Here is an 18,531-nt window from a genome sequence, read left to right as displayed (position 1 = left end):
TCAAAATATTAAATATTACTCTCCTGCTTCCCCCTTGTGGCTACTTATTTTCCCTACAATCTTTTCCCCTACTGGTCTCTTGTGGCAGAAAGGACCATTATTTTGGGTTCATTTACCTGCCTCCCCTTCTAAAGTTTTGCCTACATACCCATCTTTAGTGGCACAAATTTTAAGATTGGGTCGAAAATATTCCTTTAAATTATTTGGAAAAGATCCTGACACTATTTGTGTCCCTTATACTGCTTCTGAAGTTCAGTGGCTTTTACATCTTTCTGGTGAGTGAACCGTTAATTGTATTTCCTTTCAAGAAAAAATAGACAATCACTACCCTGCTGATAAGCTGGTCCAATTTTTGTATAAACAGCCCATTGTTTTCCCCAAGCGGACCAAGACCTCCCCCATCCCTGGGGCTGTCTTGGCCTTTACTGATGGTTCCTCTTCTGGGATTGCAGCCTTTAGTATTCATGGCAAAAATTTCCAGGCTCAGACTAAATTTACCTCAGCACAACTTGTGGAATTAGCTGCTGTTATTCAGGTTTTTAATGTTCTTGCTGATCAACCCTTTAATCTTTACACCGATAGTGCCTATGTTGCCATGGCGGTTCCCCTTCTTGAGACCGTTCCTTATATTCGCCCTTCTACAAATGCTTCACCTCTTTTTGCTAAACTTCAATGATTAATACTAGCAAGAAATGACCCCTTTTTTTTAGGACACATTCGGGCACATTCAGGACTCCCTGGACCATTAAGTAAAGGAAATGAGCTCGTTGACCAGGCCACTTATAACTGGCACAGTTGCCACCGTGGCGTTGCCCGACCCAGTAACTCAGGCACAAGAGGCTCATTGGTTACATCATTTAAATGCCCAAAATCTTCAGTTGATGTTTTCATCGTTTAAATGCCCAAACTCTTCGGTGATGTTTTCCATCACCCAGGAAGAGGCTCGGCAGATCATTCGACAATGTCAGGGTTGCCTGACGCTTTTGCCTGAGCCACATTTGGGGGTTAATCCCCGTGGTCTCACCCCCGGAGGACTATGGCAAATGGATGTAACCCACTATCCACCCTTTGGCAAGTTAAAATATATACATGTTTCCATAGACACCTTTAGTGGATTTTTGTGTGCCTCATTACAGACCGGGAAAGCCACGAAAAATGTTATTAGTCATATTCTTGCCTGTTCTGCCTCTATGCCTTTACCTAAAACTCTTAAAACAGATAACGGGCCTGGTTATACCAGCTCCAGCTTTAAACAGTTTTGTGCTCAGCTTAATATTAAACATGTTACAGGCATCCCATACAATCCCCAAGGACAGGGCATCATAGAAAGAGCACATCAAGCCTTAAAAAAACTTGTTTAATAAATTACAACATTCTGGAGGAATATTATACCCACTTAAAGGTATAAGACCTTGTTAAACCATACTTTATTTGTTTTAAACTTTTTAACCTATGATGACAATGGAAAGTCTGTAGCTGATCGATTTTGGCACCCTACTATGGTTGATTCTTATGCCCAGGTCTTATAGAAAGACCCTCTAACTTTTAAATGGTCTGGGCCCGACCCAGTACTCATTTGGGGAAAAGGCCATGCTCGCATCTATGACTCCAAAGCTCAAAATGCTAGATGGCTTCCCGAAAAGCTGATTAAACTGGTTGACCCTCCCAGGGAGATCCCTGAAAAAGATTCTCATTGTGCTTAATTACAGAACCATGAACACCCTACAGGCCTCCCTTGTTATGTGGTTGGCAACCCGGCTGGTGGTAAGTGCCCCCTCATCATATACACTTTATAATTTTACATGGGTTATACAAAATCAGGCTGGGGATGTAGTCAACTCCAGCTCACACATCGGAGCCAAGCCACACTGGCCCAATCTAGAGGTTGACCTTTGCGCCCTCGCCCTTGGAGCACACCCCGATTGGGGGACGGCAGAAGTCTTTACCATCCAGGATCATCCGCTCCTCAGTTACAAGCACGCCGTCCTACAGTCCCCTGCTGCCGCAATGATGTTGAAAGAGCTGACCTACATGGCCAGTTGGCGATCTATGTCTGCCCAGAAAACCATAGAGACAAGAGACTCAATCACAAATGCGGCTGGGCTGAGGATGCCTATTTTTGTGCATCCTGGGGTTGCGAGACTACCAGAGATGAATATTTAAAACCCTCCTCATCCTGGGATTACATTACTGTTAAAAGAAAAAGTCGTTACCCCGGTGTGACCCCTAATCATATCCCAGACCAACTAAAACAACAATGTAATGCCGCTAATACAGCTACAAAAGGATGGTGTAATCCCCTCCTGATCCAGTTTTCTAATCAAGAAAAACAAAAAGATTAGACAGGCCAAGGATATCAATGGGGACTTAGAGCATACATGCATGAAAAAGATATTGGTCTAACTTTTAAGATAAGCTTAACTAAAAACATTCCTAATAGAGGCTCTACAGCCATCGGGCCTAATAAAGTATTACATCAGCCTGCTAAGCCTGCCCCAAAAAATAAGCCCACCGTTCTGCCCACTATTACCATGCCTTCATCAACTGCTCCCTTTCAACCTACCATCCCTGCTGGACCTCCCTCATCTGCTGATCTCATTATTTCCTTGGTTAATGCTTCCCTTGAGGCTATGCATAATACCAGCTTACCCGAGTACCAAGAATGCTGGATCTGCTTTTCCCCTACACCTCCCTTTTATGAGGGTATTGCCTCCTTTGCAGATCCCATCCCTACCAATGATACCAATTCCCTTTTATGGGCTGCTGATACATCAGGAGGCCTCACCCTTAGTATGGTATCAGGCTTAGGTCATTGCTTATTAGGACCAAATATGCTTCCACCCGCTTCCTTATTACAAGTTTGCAATCAAACCTCTGTTGTAAATAATTCCTTCACCTATACTAAAGCTCCTGATAATACTTACCTGGCTTGCTCTCTTGGATTAACTACCTATATAGTTAATTCGGTCTTTCTTACAAAAAGAGATTTTTGTGTAGTTGTTTCCATTCTCCCTCGGCTTTTTATATATAATTCTGATAACTTTCTAAACTTTTGGGAGCGCAAAACCTATTCATCTAGAACCAAGAGAGAGCCTCTCACAGCAGTTACACTTACTGTCATCCTTGGCCTGAGTGTCGCTGGGGCCGGAACAGGCATTGCTTCTCTTGTTACTTCTCAACAGCATTATGCACAATTAACTGCTGCTGTTGACAAAGATATTCAAGAACTCCGCCAAGGAATACAAAACCTCAAGGATTCTCTAGCCTCCCTATCAGAAGTGGTTCTCCAGAACCGGCGAGGCTTAGACTTGGTCTTCCTCAAAGAAGGAGGATTATGTGTAGCTCTCAAAGAGGAATGTTGCTTCTATGCTGATAAGACTGGACTAGTGCAAGACAGTCTTGATAGAGTCAAACATAGCCTAGAAGAAAGAAAAAGAAAGAGAGAACAACAAGAATCCTGGTATCAAAATTGGTTCTCTACTTTTCCCTGGGTTACTACCCTACTCCCAAGCTTGCTTGGACCTTTTGTTGGCATCCTTTTGCTCCTTTCCTTTGGCCCTTGGGCCTTTAATAGATTAACCAGCTTTGTTAAGTCACAGGTAGATTCAGCAATGAAACCTGTTGCAGTCCATTATCATCGCCTGAGTACCACGGAAGACCCCCCCCATGAACTCCACCGTGAACGAGAGTGACACAGCACCTCAATGTCTTGACTTCTCGTCCCTCAAGACGACTGGGGGGAGGTCATGGCTCTGCCTGTTAGTTAAGGGCAAATAAGTGGTGTCTCCCTAATGGTTCCTGCAGCTTCCTAAATTGGCTGTTATAATTGGCTAACTGTGGTAAACTGTGATAAAAATTGACACAAAGATTGGTCTTCCAAATTCTCCATGGCCACCCTTGGGCGAGCTATGTCACCTCCTACCGGCAAGCGATCTATAAGCGTTACTTTCCATAAAGCGGTCTGGTAACTCAGAGACGGAATAGACATATAAGCCTTGGTCCGCCTAAGACAGGACGACCTCGTCTGGAGGAGGCCGCTCCCATGACGGGTAAGGCCCAAGTTTTGTCATGCTAGCAGGCTCAGACCCCATTTGTGCCCCATCTTAATATCGATGACTGGTGGTTGTGGACTTGGGCCCTCACAGCAGGACCTGGGTGCTAAAACCTCAAAACGTCACTCCTGGGGGACGAAATCTGCCTTGCCCACAGTCGCTGATGCTCAGCCCTCTGGCCTCATTACCACAGTTTATATCCCCCCCCAATAAGATCAAAAATTGCGTTGACAAATTAAAGACTATTGACCCCAATTTACAAAATTCCCCATCTTGCGAGCTGCAGCAAACCATCTCTCCTTTCCATCTTATTTAGACTAGAGAGGGGAATTCTAGTATAAAAATAGCTGCACAAACCACTCAGACTCTGGTGTCAGTTAGATACGGATGGTTTATAGAATACCCTTTCCAAGCTGATCGATCAGGGCCATAGTAAGGAGTCGGGAGTCTAACTGTGACATCTACATGTTCTCGAAACAGGGTTTTTTATAGAAAGAACCAAATGCAAAAGATATGGAATGGCAGTAACACATTTTGGCTAACTAGACAAAGTACTGTCAGTTAACCTTTAGGCTGATTAGTCCTAAGTGAGGTAAGTGGCATGGCTTAAGGTCTTCTAGAGTACATCCAAAGTGTAGCCAGATATGTATAGATAAGAAGGGTGCAACCAGAATGTAGTCAAGTGAATAGATAATAAAGCATGAGTTTTAATACTATTGAATCATATTAAAATATAAGGTCAGCTTGACCCTCTTGCAGGGTCTGCTAGTGCCAGCTATGAATTACCACTTCCAAGAAGCTAAGTTGAAAAGTTTTAAAATTTGAACTTAATTTCACCTTAGAAACAAAATGGAAGTGGAATACAAAGATGGCTGAAGATTTGTTTCAAATAGTAGATTGCAACAGCTGGTACCACCATGCTCAGAGTCAAATCTATTTTTTAAAGAGTTAAAAGTAAACTTTAATACTAAACAATAGTTTTTAATGTTCATCATCTAAAAAATTTCTCTACTAAGTATTTGTAAAGAGAAGCAGTACTGAAGTGAGTACAACATGAAGTCATACTTTCTAATATAAAAATGTTGACATGACCTTTAAAGCCACAGATATGTAGGTATTTCTCATATTAACCCAAAACTCATGAGTCAAAGATTTTTCCCAGGCTGGGTAGTAAGTACAGAATCTGCTAGGTGCTCAAAAGAACTTCCTGTTATGCATTTTATATTCATTTCCTGATCAAAGTGTAGGGCATAAAACTACAGAACAGCAGATTCTGACCAGATTTTTTTTTTTTTCCCAAGACAGGGATTCTCTGTATAGCCCTAGTTGGCCTGGAATTCAAATTGATCCACAAGCCCCTGCCTTCCAAGTACTGGGATTAAAGGTGTGTGCCACCACCACCTGACTTTTTTTTTTTCCAACTAGAATTTTAAAGAAAATTTGAGTAACAACATGAAAGAACACTCTGGCCATTTTCTCTACTATTATAGAACCCTGTCTATTATTGGCAACAAGAAATTAAACTTATTGATAATTACACAAGCAATTACATAGCTTAATCAAAATAACTAATTAATAAATCACTAAAGTAAATAATATCTTATGCTTATTCCTAATAGTGTTAGAGAATGGAACGATCTGTAGGAAATGGTCTGGGCTGGGTCAGGACCCTGCTTCAGGACCATGCTACTAAGTCTGTGAACTGCTACAAGTGTGCATGCCATCTGCATATGGCTCTCAGCCAAAAGACTTGCCCCAAGTTTAGATTCCTCTCCAAGAGCATCCCATATTTAAAGATCAGCCGATAGTAAAATAAAACAAACAGCCTCTTTGTTTCAATTCAGATGACTACAGAAGGAAATCCCAGCTCTTAACTTCCCCTGGAAGCACTCAATGACTCTTGTCTTTCTTAGGGTTTCTATTGCTGTGATAAAACAATATGACCAATATCAACTTGGTTTATTTCATCTTATAGCTTATAATGCAACATTCAAAGAAGTCAGGGCAAGAACTCAAGGCAGAAAGAATCCTGGAGGCAGGAACTATATCAGAAGTCGCAGAGCACTGCTGCTTACTGGTTTGTTCCATAATGCCTGCTCAGCCTGCTTTCCAGGACCACCAGCCCAAGAGTGGTCACCACCCAGAGTGACGTGATCCTTTTCACATCATACCAATCAAGAAAATACACTACTGCCTTGTTCATAGGTCAGTCTGGTTGAGGGCACGCTCTTGGTTGAAGTACCTCAATGAATTTAGCTTTGTCTTGTTGACATAAAACTAGCCAGCACACCTCTTGAAAATTACTCAATTGCCACCATACCCTCCACTTCTCTCACTCTCTTGTGGGTGTTGTCCACAAATGACATCTCACTAATCCTCCTGCACTGGCAGTTCAGGGAGTCCAACAAACGGCAATTGCAATTTAAAGTATGGCCATAGTTTTTTCGGGTATGAAAACTTCAGAACAAATTCATTATTTTGTGTAGTTCATGTATGCCAATTAAAATGTTTACAGGAAATGAGAGTCTGATTCTACAATGGGATTCACCTGCCATTCAGCTGTCAATGAGAATTCTCATCCTGGTGAATGGAGTCCTAAAAGCACCTCACCTGAATTTGAATGACCCCGAGTTTAGTTAAGTAATAAACATTAGGGAGTCTTTGACTTTCCTCTCGCTATAGCTTAGACTGCCACCGTCAGGACACACGCTAAAGACGGGGAAAGGGTGCTGAGACTCATTAACTTGGGAAATCGGTATAACGAAATTTCCTCTTTCTACTGGCCGGAGACTTACAAGGAAACCGTGCATCACAAGCTTTTAGCATGATTATTTAAATGACAGTAAACATTTGTAGAGTGCTTACTACCTCGCCAAGTGCTGTCTCTCACAACAGCGGTGACACAGAAAGTACCATCGTGCCATGCTCACTAAGAAACTGGGGGGAGGGGCGGGGACCCCACAAGAGGAAACTCACAGGGCCCACATTCCAGGACTGCCCACAGCACTACAGCCTATCCAGATGCACCCCGCCCGAGCATGCGCAGAAACACCGAGGCCAGCAGGCTTTGCGTGCACCGCAAGATGGCGGCTGCCACACTGAGACAACTGTCCCCGGTACCCCAGTCGCGAGTTTGGGCGCGCAGGCTGCGTGCGGTGCGCTCAGGCGCGCGGGGAATCCTGGCAGCGCCAAGGGCCCGGGGCCTGTTCCAGCAGTTCTTCCCCGAGAGCGGCACGAAGACAGAGCTCCCCGAACTCTTCGACCGCCGCAGGGCGGGCTTGTCGCCCCAGACAGTGTACTGCGGTTTCGACCCCACGGGCGATTCGCTGCACGTGGGACACCTGCTAACGGTGTTGGGTCTTTTCCACTTCCAGCGTGCCGGCCACAACGTGATCGCGCTCGTGGGCGGCTCCACAGCCCTCCTGGGAGACCCCAGCGGCCGGACCAAGGAGCGCGAGGCGCTGAGCGCGGAGTGCGTGCAGGCCAACGCGCGCGCCCTGCGGCAAGGGCTCGAGAGCCTAGCAGCCAACCACGAGCGGCTGTTCGCGGACCGGCGACCCTGGGGCACGTTCACGGTGCTGGACAACGCGGCCTGGTTCCAGGAGCAGCACCTAGTGGATTTTCTGGCCACTGTGGGCGGCCACTTCCGCATGGGTACTCTACTGAGCCGGCTGAGCGTGCAGTCTCGTCTCAAGAGCCCGGAAGGCATGAGCTTGGCCGAGTTCTTTTACCAGGTGCTCCAGGCCTATGACTTCTACTACCTCTTCCAGCACTATGGATGCCGGGTTCAGCTTGGCGGATCAGATCAGCTGGGCAACATCGTGTCTGGATACGAGTTCATCCACAAGTAAGCTGGGATTATTAGATCCTACAGAAATTCAGGGACGAATACTTACACAGTAGTATTCCCGTTTTTCGTTATGAAGATGCTAAGATACTGCCTTTGCGAGTTACTGAGTTATAGACCTATTATAGAACTGCTGGAAGGAGATCACTAGTCAAGATTTGAATTATGTCTGTTTTTCCTTAGTCTCCCTTAGTTTCTAACTTGAGAAATTGCTTCTGTTAGTTATCCTGAAAATAATTGGACTTCTGTTTAGTAATGTCTGCATTAATTTAGCTCTTGGACCTCATAAACATGTTCACAGCGTTTTCTTGAACATGTAGTATAGGGCTGGCACGTGTACGACAAAACTCATTAAAAAAAAAAAAACCACCTGCTAAATATGCTTTCCTGGTGCCCCTTTTTGCCTTTTTTTTTTTTTTTTTTTTCTGCCAGATCTTTGGAAAATCTCTTCCTTTTGGCTTGCTCAGAAGTGTTCATGCAGTTTGCAGTTCAGCACGACAGATGTAAATATAAAGTGCATGCTGTTACAGTTCTTAAGGACCAGAGTCCAGATTGAGAACGGCCGTTACAAAAACATACAAATAACCAGACTCAAATCGGAATTGTGCTTGATGGAACTAATTGTGCTTACAGAGTATCATCACTGTATATGTAGGTTGACTGGAGAAGATGTATTTGGAATCACTGTTCCAATAATTACAAGTACAACCGGAGCAAAGCTGGGAAAGTCTGCTGGCAACGCGGTTTGGCTAAACAGAGAGAAAACATCACCGTTTGAACTTTATCAGTTCTTTGTCAGACAGCAAGATGACTCTGTAGAAAGGTGAGCTTTTAATAGCTGAGATAATTAATATGTAGTTATGATCTAGTTTTAGCTGTTGAATCTTCATAGTCTTTGTAGGCTTTTTTTTTTTAAACATTAATTCTATTTAAGGTGTAAATCATTGTGTCACAGGATATTGTCATTTAGCTGTCATAATTTTGTTTAATTTTAGAATTCTAGAGTTGAACCCAGAGCTGAATGGCTATTAGGCAGGTACTTAACCATTGAGCGACATCCCAGGTTTGGGGAAAAATTGAGATGTTCAAAATTGCCCAGGATAGCCTCTGGCTTCAGTCTTACTTCAGCCCCATAAGAATTGCTGGGCAGTCGTGGTGTACACCTTTAATCCCAGTTAGGAGGCAGGGACAGTTGGATCTCGAGTTCAAGGCCAGCCTAGTATCTGTATATGCTAATTCCAGGACAGCCAGTTATGCAGAGAAGTCCTGTTTCAAAACAACAAAGAAACTGGGGTTACAGACTCTCTACAAACTTGTGTTTTTGTTTGGAAGTGCTGAGGATTCATGCTAGATAAGCATGAAACTGCACCACAGTCCTTCTAGGTTTGCCGGTTAAAATAAACACTACAATGACTGGCTAGAAACCAAATGGTTTTTTCTGTCTAGCAAGGATTGTATCACTTGCATATTCTAGGTTATTCACTTCTTTTTATCTTAAATTTAAACATCCTTTCCCTTTGAATCATCTCACAGGACTCTCAAGTTTTTCTTTAGTGTATCATAAAACAACTGTAGGTGTTTTTCCTTTTCCTCAGCTGGACCCAGACAGTGAATGTGCCTTTAATTCCAGACTCATGAGAGGCTTAGGCTGGAAGTTTTTTAAGTTCTAGGCTATTTTAGACAACTTCATGAGACCCTACTCTCATCCCTAAATCTAAACGGTGTTCTTTAAAAAGCCAGCTTGTTTTTGATTACATTTTTAGTTTTGTCTAATCTTTAAACACTGTGGTAAATGACGCCTTTTGAGCTGTGCAACTTAGCCACATAATCCTGTATGTAGGTTGCTGTGTGATGATACCTAGTCATGGGAGTCTAAATTGTATACCTCTGCCTTCCAAGTGCTGGGATTAAAGCAGTGTACCACTGCCACCTGGCTGTGTACTGTAATCTTAATCTTCATTCTGGTTTTGTCCTCAAGTCTTTTGTTATATAATCAAGGATCCAGCTTCCCCGAAATGCATGTCAAAGGGGGAAGAGACCATCTCAGTCAGATGTGATGGTATGTCTCCTCTTGCCCCACGAATGACAGTATCAACTATTCTAGAGTTGGGAGAGTAAACTTAGAGATCTTTCAGATAGTAACTGCTAATCCTTACTAAAATAAATTTGTACATAAGCTATGCTCTAACATAACCTCTACTGGGTACACGCCTAACAAATTCATGCATGTGTGTACCAACAATATGGAGGTATTCATGGCATGATTAGCATATATTCAAAAGTACACACAATGCTCACAATAGAGGAAATCACAGAATATTAATAGCTTGAAAAGCTGTACTTAGGACTTCATAAATCTCCTGAACATGCTGGTGTGCAAAGTAGTTAGAAATAAAAAATGTATTCTGCATGATTTTATTCCTAATCTTGTATTTCTTACAAGGATGATTTCATAGGTTTTAGCTTCATATAAACTTTGTGATAAATGTGCTTTTTCTACATAGCATTTTTCAAAAATTATACAGAATACTGTTCATATCAGTTTTTGAGTTATACATTGGATACACATAAAACAAAAATGTCAAAGTATGCTTAGAAAGGAGGAAAAAAAAGGAAAGGAAATGGGGCTGGAGCCAACATTTATTTCTGTGCCATTTTGTTACATAAGGAAAATGGAAAACAAATATTGGAAAATATTGTCTGTTGGGGTTACATGTGTGTAAGTGTACAGTTTAGAAGTTCATTCTACATTTTTTCACTCAAATTCAAAAGTGAACTTAGATGATTATTCCCGAGATAAGGGGGCAGGTAGATGATGCTCATGAAGGGTTTATCCTTTGTCCTGCAGGTACCTGAAGCTCTTCACTTTCCTGCCCCTTCCAGAGATTGAGCACATTATGCAGCTACATGTCAAAGAACCAGAAAAGAGGGGTCCTCAGAAACGACTTGCTGCAGAAGTAACAAAGCTTGTTCATGGACAAGAAGGTCTGGATTCTGCTAAAAGGTTAGCTTTAGAATAGTTAATGCTCTTAGTCTACAATATCTACAATACTACACATAAGCCTTGGAGAACATCTTGAAATAAAGGGAGGAAAGATTTTAAGAGCCAGAGGACTGAGAAATTAGCTGTGAGATTGTGTCTCCTAGAAATGACAGGGAAGCTTCCCCCACAAGACAACAATATGATTGCCTAAAAAAGTATACTAACAGGGAAAGGGAAAACCTTGTGAGGCCCCACACCTCAACAAAGAGCTACCAGCAACTAAGGAATGCTAGAGAAGTCAATATTTAATGTGATTTAGTGGGTAGACAAGACAAATTAGAAATTACGTCGTAGGGGGATTTTTTGTGAATTTCTAGCCTGGACTGTATTTAACTATTTTTTAAATTGTCTTATTGGATAAAAATTAACTTATTAAATTACACAAAATAGATGCTGTAGTTGAAAAACTGTACTGTGGAACATAGTGGCACTCCATAATGGGGGGGGGGGCACATAAGCATACCCTAATGTGGCTTAATGTTTTTCAGATGTACACAAGCCCTTTACCATAGCAGCATAGAGGCACTGGAGGTCATGTCTGACCAAGAGTTAAAAGAATTGTTTAAAGAAGCTTCATTTTCTGAATTAGTTCTCGACCCTGGAACAAGTGTCATAGACACATGCCGTAAAGCAAATGCCATTCCAGATGGTCCCCGAGGGTAAGGTTTTACTTTGTGATTCTTAATTCACTATGAAATGTTGTACTCAATAGTATGTATCTGGAGTGTTTTCCTGATAATGCTTTAATGTAACTTATTTCTTGTAGAAGGTAGGTTAAGGCCAAGTATAAAGTAAAACTGACAGCACTCCTTCATTCAATGTTTCACTAGGTCAGTCAGTGCAGAGATCTGATTCTCATGACCTCCCTCATACTCATCCTGTAGCCTTGGTTTGGAGGACAGGAACTATTTTAAAATTTAATTACTGAAATGAGCATATAAATAGAACTTTATAAAACTTATAAACTGGAGAGTATTCTTCTTTAAGAATTGTATTTTTCTTTTGTAGAAGGAAATGGCATAATTCCTCAGTTCTACCATATTATTAGGGAATAATACTTTTGCTTTAAAAGAAGTGATTTGGCATGTAATTTCCATTTACAACTGAACAGCAACAAGAAGGAAAAGGAGTAGTCAAAAAAACCACTGATGCCTTATCTGTGGTACTCTGTACAGAGTCCCTGTCATTTGCTTGTTACAGTTGCTTTCTTTCAGTTGTGATACCTAATTTTCTGTGTGTAGACAAATCGCTCTCTGTTCATGACTATCTTATTTATTCTCTAATATATTTAATTAAAGTGCACCAAATTTAAGCCTGTAGTCAAAATACAGTAAGTCTAGTGTTATGCATTTTCTTGTGAACTCCACTCTGGTAATTTGCTGGTCACTAAGTTTTACCTCTGCTTAAAGCACCCAGATTGGCCAGAGTCAGAAGAATAATGCATTTTTCATACCATAAATAGGTTCAGTCTGCCTAGAGGAAAGCACTGTATGTCTCAATGGAAAGTTCCTGATTTTATAAAGCTGTCTCAGTGAGTTGCTTAGCTTTATTGATACAAGGACGCCAGTATTTACTTTATTCATTGACTTTCTTTTATGTTACCTCTCCTTTTCAAAATTATTGTAGTCATCCAGTGTCTTCACATCTTACCTGTCAGGAAAATCCACAGCTCTTACATAACCCTCAGTGTGCCTCCAGAGAAGCACAACATAGTGCTAAGACATGGTGTGGTAGCATTGTCTTTATCTCTGTGATAGTAATGTTGAGTACATTGTAAGCACCTTATTTAATGAACTGGGTATTAAATTCAGTTAAACCTACCTCTGCTATCATAGCTATTAAACCAGCTATTCTGAGACTATTATTTATAGTCTCAGAATTTTCCAGTTCCTATTAACTTTTCTAAAGATTCAAGTAGGGGTATTTGTAAAGCAAAATTGTGGGGGTTTTTTTGTTTTTTTTTTTTCTTTCAGGAATTTGTCGGGGACAAGAATAGAGAAATTCTGAAAGTTAATCTCCATTTAAAACTATTATGAGGTGAATGTGTCAAAAAGGTGATATATTTGAGCCTGCTGGTACAGGCTGTAATCTCAGATACTTGGCAAGTTGAGGCAGGAAGATCAAAACTCTAGGACCTGTCTGAGCGGCAGTGTGAGTCCAGGTTAGCATGGGCACCTTACTGACACCTCAAGAGTAGCCATCAGGTCAGGTGAGGATAACTGGATGCTTCTAGTTATAAAACCTTTCTATTTGCAGGTATCGGATGATAACAGAAGGTGGAGTCAGTATAAATCACAGACAGGTAACAAATCCTGAGAGTGTCTTAGTAATTGGACAACACATTCTCAAGAATGGACTCTCCTTACTTAAAATAGGAAAAAGGAATTTTTACATTATAAAATGGCTTCAATTGTGATTTTGTCAAAATTTGTCCATCTATTTTCAAAAAGCAAGAATGAATATATACAAGGTCTCCCTCACAATGTAAATATTTCTTGTGCATTTAAAAATTTTATTTAAGATAAATAAAGTGTTATTTAATTATAGCTTGTTTTGTTGTTTTTTTTTTATAAAGACCTATGAGATTATACATTATGTAAGCTGCAGAACACTTATTTCAGTAGTGTTACACAGTTTTGTAAACTAGTCAAGCTTCTGGTGTCCATTAAAGGTGAGAAATCTGTTGGAAACTTGTATTTCTGATGCTAAGAAGCACACAGAAATGAAGCAGAATGTGGCAGTGTTTGCCAATAGAAACTGTAGTAAGAAAGAGTTTCTTAAACAAAACACAAAGAGTACCAGACTTCATTTGTAGTATGTTTTTTCACTTCTGTGCCTGTGTCTCAATATAATTCATTTGCTCATGTTTTTGTCAGTGGGTTCCTAAGGCAGACATTTTAAGGAACCAAAGAAACAAAGTATCTCATCAAGTATGCAGTCATCAGAGCAAAGATACAGTAAGTCCTGAGGTCAAACTCATTCAGGTTTGTACATACTAGGCAAGTTAATTCTCCAAAACTTTCTGTAAAAATTGCCACCCCAATGTGCACAGGGAGCGAGTGAAGCATGAAGTAGTGTGTATCAGCTTCTCAGTCTTGCAGGAAAGTGTGATGTTCACATTCTGAGCATTTATCCCTGGATTACTTGGGACAAGTTTGTCTTCATCTGTAGACATGGAAATGTAACAAGGCCTTGGTGGTGACAGTCTAATAGAAAGAAATGCCATAAAAGTTTTGGTGCAGTACAAGTAATTTAACTTTAGTTACATTAGGTAAATTATGAAGCAGATTCAGATGCTTAAAAGATACAGCTATTTGAAGCTTTTTCTGAGGCAAGTCAGGAAAAATTAATATACTGGCAAACTTAAATGCCATTTCATACCAGCATTTTTATTTACATAGAAAGAACATACAGTGGTCTTGTAAATATGCCAGATTATCTCCATGTTTCAGAACACAACTCGGTGTAAAAGCACATAAAAGAAGCTTCTCTCTTTCCCTACGTTTCTTGGTTGTTTTTCTTTGTACAAAGTGTGTAGTGCTAACAAGTACATTATAATAGGGTATTTTTAAAGCTAACATCTCCCATTTACAACCTATTTGAAATGTTGGATAAAGGTACATTCTTTTCCCCTTACAAATTAAAAAGGCTACAGTGGTAGTCTTCTCTCTTGAAAAATAAATCATGGATACCTAATAGTTGGAAGGCAGAATTTTTTTTAAGTGTGCTAACATATTTAGGCAGTGTGCACTCACAGTCAAGCTGTCACTATTAACAGACTGAGTATGGTATCATTGGACTAAAGTGAGCCTTTTTATATTTGAGATCACTCAATGTGTATCATAAACTAAAGATAACATGTCCTTGTTTTCCTTCCTAATAATACTTCATGAAATGCCTGGCCATAACCTGAAAAGAGATTTTAGCATTTATAAAACTAATGTATTATTTGGTCAGAGATAGAACTAGATACACCAAAGATTTCTACTTTGGTCTGAAAAATTTTTAATGCTTAGTTTACACCATGAATTGCCCAGGCAATTTTCACAAAATAGGTTGTATTTTGTTACCCTCAACCCTGAATAAGATTTAATAGTTTACAAATTTTTAGGTGTATGTGTTATGTCCAGGTTTTTTTAAGTTCCACTGCTATTTTCATACAATTTTTCTTATATATTCTGTTGGTATGGAACTAAAGTAACCATTACCAGTGTATGTAAGAGTAGAATTTTAAGAACCACTTCTTGGAGCCCAATGCAAGTGCCTTACATTAAGGGTGTATCTGAACTGCTATTGCTGTATTTGTAAGTAAGGGAAATTCTAGGTCTCCATTAGATTTTTCAGAAACTAACAAGACCGGCCATTGTTACCAGGATAGTTCCCAATGTTTTTTAATGCAGAAAGTCAATTCATGTTTTCAGCCTTAATTATGAATCAAAGCATATTGTAATTTCTAAGACTCTAAGGCAGTATGGACTCAGAGGAGCCACTAGCTACACAGTCTGTTTTCTTCATCTTTGAGTCTTTCAGATCTTATACATTACTTATAACAGCAAGTCTTTTTGTTTTGTTTTTTAAGACTATAAAAATGAAGGATAGGTAGATACATTGATTATGTGAGGAACCTGCATCTTTTAAAGCCAGGCCAGTCTATAAAAATAGTGCATGCATTATAGTCATGAAATGTCCTGGAGCTTCCTTTTTGAGGACTACAGCTGCAGCTTTAAGACTAAAAAATGTTACACGGGTCATCATATGCACAGGCAAAATTCCTTTGTACAGTACAACATAAACTTGTAAGTTTGAAACGGACAGACTTGATATACATGTATCAAAGGGAACTTGAAAAATGTGAATTAGACATGTGATTTGTTTCATAATGCAGAGTATACTTTTCAGCGTATAGCCAGTCTTCGCATGAGCAAACTCATACACTGCAATATACAAGAGTTCATAAATAAACTTCTACTCAGTTAGGCAGTAGCTAGGAGGTTCAAGTCAACAAAATCTGGGTGTTAAACAGATCTGTTCACCAAAGATGAGTCTCTCGGATTTCAGCAATAATTTGACTGGCTCCTTGTAACGCCTGTATTAAAAGAAATTAAAAACTCAAGTTATAATGTTAATCTGAATTTTCTAAAAAAATGTCTCCATTTTCAATGCATTTAAAAAAGGCAGTATCTTCTCTGAAATTTGAATCTAATCAGATACCACTGGTTGGGGGGGGGGGGTTGGGCAAGATCAGAACAGTTTTAATTTTGTATGTGTACATCCAAGGAGAGAAATTCAAACAACTTAATAGTTACCTTTAGCATATCAGCTGCTTCTTTTCTACGCTGTGCCATGTCCTCAGATTCAGTCAGAAGGTCATCTAATAAGGATGATTTATACAGCTGTCCTACCAATTCACTCTGGAGAGTATCTTTCACATGATTAACCAAAAAATGCATTACTGCCTTTGGGACACTGCAAAGCAAAATCAATGTATGAAGTTTTGGTAACAATGCTATTTTCAAAAATCTAGACCAGTGGTTCTCATGCTGTGGGTTGTAACTCCTTTGGAAAGGAAGGTCAAACAACCCTTACATTTCCTGCATATTAGATATTTAATTATGATTCATAACAGTAGCAAGACTACAGTTATGAAGAAACAATGAAAATAATTTCATGGTTGGAGGTCCCTATACCATGAGGAACTATATTAAAGGGTCACATATGAGAACCACTGGTTTAGACTTTAAATAATAGGCTTTGTAAAATAATTTAGGTAAATAAACTGAATATTTAATATGCTTAGTAAAATACTCTTTCAGTGTTCATTTAATGAAGCATAAACAAAGTCACAATCTTTGATAGCTCCATTCTTCTGACTTATTATCCCATATATAAACACAACAATGACCAGTCCTCTTAACAGCCAAAACTGAAAAATATTCACTGTGTGATGAGTAGATATGCAAAGTATGTTATATCATAATCCAGTATTATAGTCAACTGTAAAAAGGAAGTGTTTCTCCACACCATAGTATGACAAGGTTTAAAACACACTGACAAGTAGACTGAAGTTAAACCTGCTCTACGAGATAAATCCTATACCTGGCACCATTACTGGGCCAAGAAGCTATGGCTAGACAGATCACAGAACCTAAAAGAGAACCTACCATTCTTATTATACTAAGTGTATATAGCAATAAACCAGTTCCTATCACTAGACCCACAGTTTATTATAGATGGTGAGTAACACAGAGACCCATGAGTGGCCAAGATGCAGAGAATAAGACTGAACAACGTTCAGCCCTAAATGGAGAACCTGTATCTCTTCCCAAGGATCATTGTGGAAGAGGTGGTGGATGACAAGGACGCTTTTCTGGACACAGCAGGGCAGCTGCAAATAAACAAGATCAATGCAAGCCTAAACCAAGACCAAAATTGAGCACAAGTAGGGTTGTATAGGGTACAAAGTTCCATCCCCAGCAGAGGAACAAATGGTAATTCTCATCTGCTAGGAAAGGCTCTGAGTGGTAAGCCTGCTCTAGTAGAAGGCCATACACTCAAGACTACCAGGCAGCACAAACTGGCTTTGACTGTGGAAGGAAAAGACCCAAATTGGGTGAGAAAGGGCAGAAGGGGATCTGGAAAGAGTTGGGGGAGTTAGAGTTAAAAGAATCAAAACACAAGGAATTTCAAATATTTTTTAAAAGGGGAGGGACACCCACAAATTAAGGAAGCCAGACAAAAGGTCACATATTAATTGTGTTCCCGCTAATATGTAGTGTCTGATAGGCTAATTCACAGACATGGTATATTAGAGGTGAGGCAGATAGGAAGCTATTACTGACAAAGGGAATAAAATGTAACCATGCAGACTACTAGAACAGACTATTTTTCAGAGCACAGCAGGTGATTGAATCAAGGGCCTCATTAACACTAAACTATACTATTCTATACTATACCATGACACTATGCCACTACCCTTTTCTGTTTTGTTTTAAGGAGGGTGGATGTCTCAAGCTGGCTTTGTATCTGTCATCTTTCTGCTTGAGGCTAATCTTCCTGTACCTGTGATCGCAGACATATTAGTATTCCCAGATAGTTTTATTTAAAAAAAAAAAAAAATCCAGCTGATACATAATATCCTAATCCTTCCAAGTCAACAGACTTAAGTCTTGCTATTATAGCTGACATTAAGATTTAGAATAAAGGGGAACAGGAACTATTTCTGACATGAACTCAATGGCAGGCTCTTTGACCTCCCCACCCCCCAAGGGAGGAGCAGTCCTGCTAGGCCACAGAGGAGGACTTTCCAGCCAGTCCTGAAGATACCTGATAAAACAGGGCCAGATGAAAGGGGAGGAGGTCCTCCTCAATCAGTGGACTTGGAAAGGGGCAGGGAGGAGATGAGGGAGGGAGGGGGGAGGGCTTGGGAGGGAATGAGGGAACGGGATACAGTTGGGATACAGAGTTAATAAAATGTAACTAATAATAAAAATAAAATTAAATAAAAAAACCCCATTTAGAATAAAGCTGGGAAGTGGTGGCCCACACCTTTAATCCTAACACCTGGGAAACAGAAGCAGGTGGATCTCTTG

At 40.3% G+C, this 18,531-nt stretch overlaps 2 protein-coding genes across 9 annotated transcripts in view; one reads left to right on the top strand and one right to left on the bottom strand.

Moving 5' to 3' along the window:
• Positions 1-7,119: 7,119 nt before the first annotated feature.
• Yars2 (tyrosyl-tRNA synthetase 2) lies at positions 7,120-13,485 on the top strand. Its single transcript, XM_055599145.1, has 5 exons — positions 7,120-7,899; positions 8,555-8,722; positions 10,748-10,903; positions 11,431-11,601; positions 13,199-13,485. Exons 1-5 carry the CDS (start codon positions 7,136-7,138, stop codon positions 13,356-13,358), a joined length of 1,419 nt encoding a protein of 472 aa, XP_055455120.1. The 5' UTR covers positions 7,120-7,135; the 3' UTR covers positions 13,359-13,485.
• Positions 13,486-14,310: 825 nt separating this feature from the next.
• Dnm1l (dynamin 1 like) overlaps positions 14,311-18,531 on the bottom strand; it is a 63,140-nt gene continuing 58,919 nt past the window's right edge. For all 8 annotated transcript variants that reach the window (XM_055599136.1, XM_055599137.1, XM_055599141.1 and 5 more), the window contains 2 exons: positions 16,249-16,408; positions 14,311-16,028 (listed from right to left, as the gene is read on the bottom strand). In XM_055599136.1, coding sequence (XP_055455111.1) covers positions 15,972-16,028; positions 16,249-16,408 — 217 coding nt within the window. In that variant the 3' untranslated portion in view covers positions 14,311-15,971. The remainder of the gene's footprint in view (positions 16,029-16,248; positions 16,409-18,531) is intronic.

This window comes from Psammomys obesus, unplaced genomic scaffold (genome assembly GCF_907164565.1).
Source record: "Psammomys obesus unplaced genomic scaffold, mPsaObe1.curated_primary_1811, whole genome shotgun sequence".
Taxonomy (NCBI): domain Eukaryota; kingdom Metazoa; phylum Chordata; class Mammalia; order Rodentia; family Muridae; genus Psammomys; species Psammomys obesus.
The sequence above is the reverse complement of the archived record's forward strand: the minus strand, read 5'-3'. Positions and strand labels throughout refer to the sequence as shown.

Excerpts from the sequence above, each read along its gene's own strand:
- Yars2 (XM_055599145.1), top strand. The coding sequence starts at position 7,136 with ATGGCGGCTGCCACACTGAGACAACTGTCCCCGGTACCCCAGTCGCGA. Across the intron at positions 10,904-11,430 it reads GGTCTGGATTCTGCTAAAAG|ATGTACACAAGCCCTTTACC; the intron begins GTTAGCTTTAGA and ends AATGTTTTTCAG. Across the intron at positions 11,602-13,198 it reads ATTCCAGATGGTCCCCGAGG|GTATCGGATGATAACAGAAG; the intron begins GTAAGGTTTTAC and ends TTCTATTTGCAG.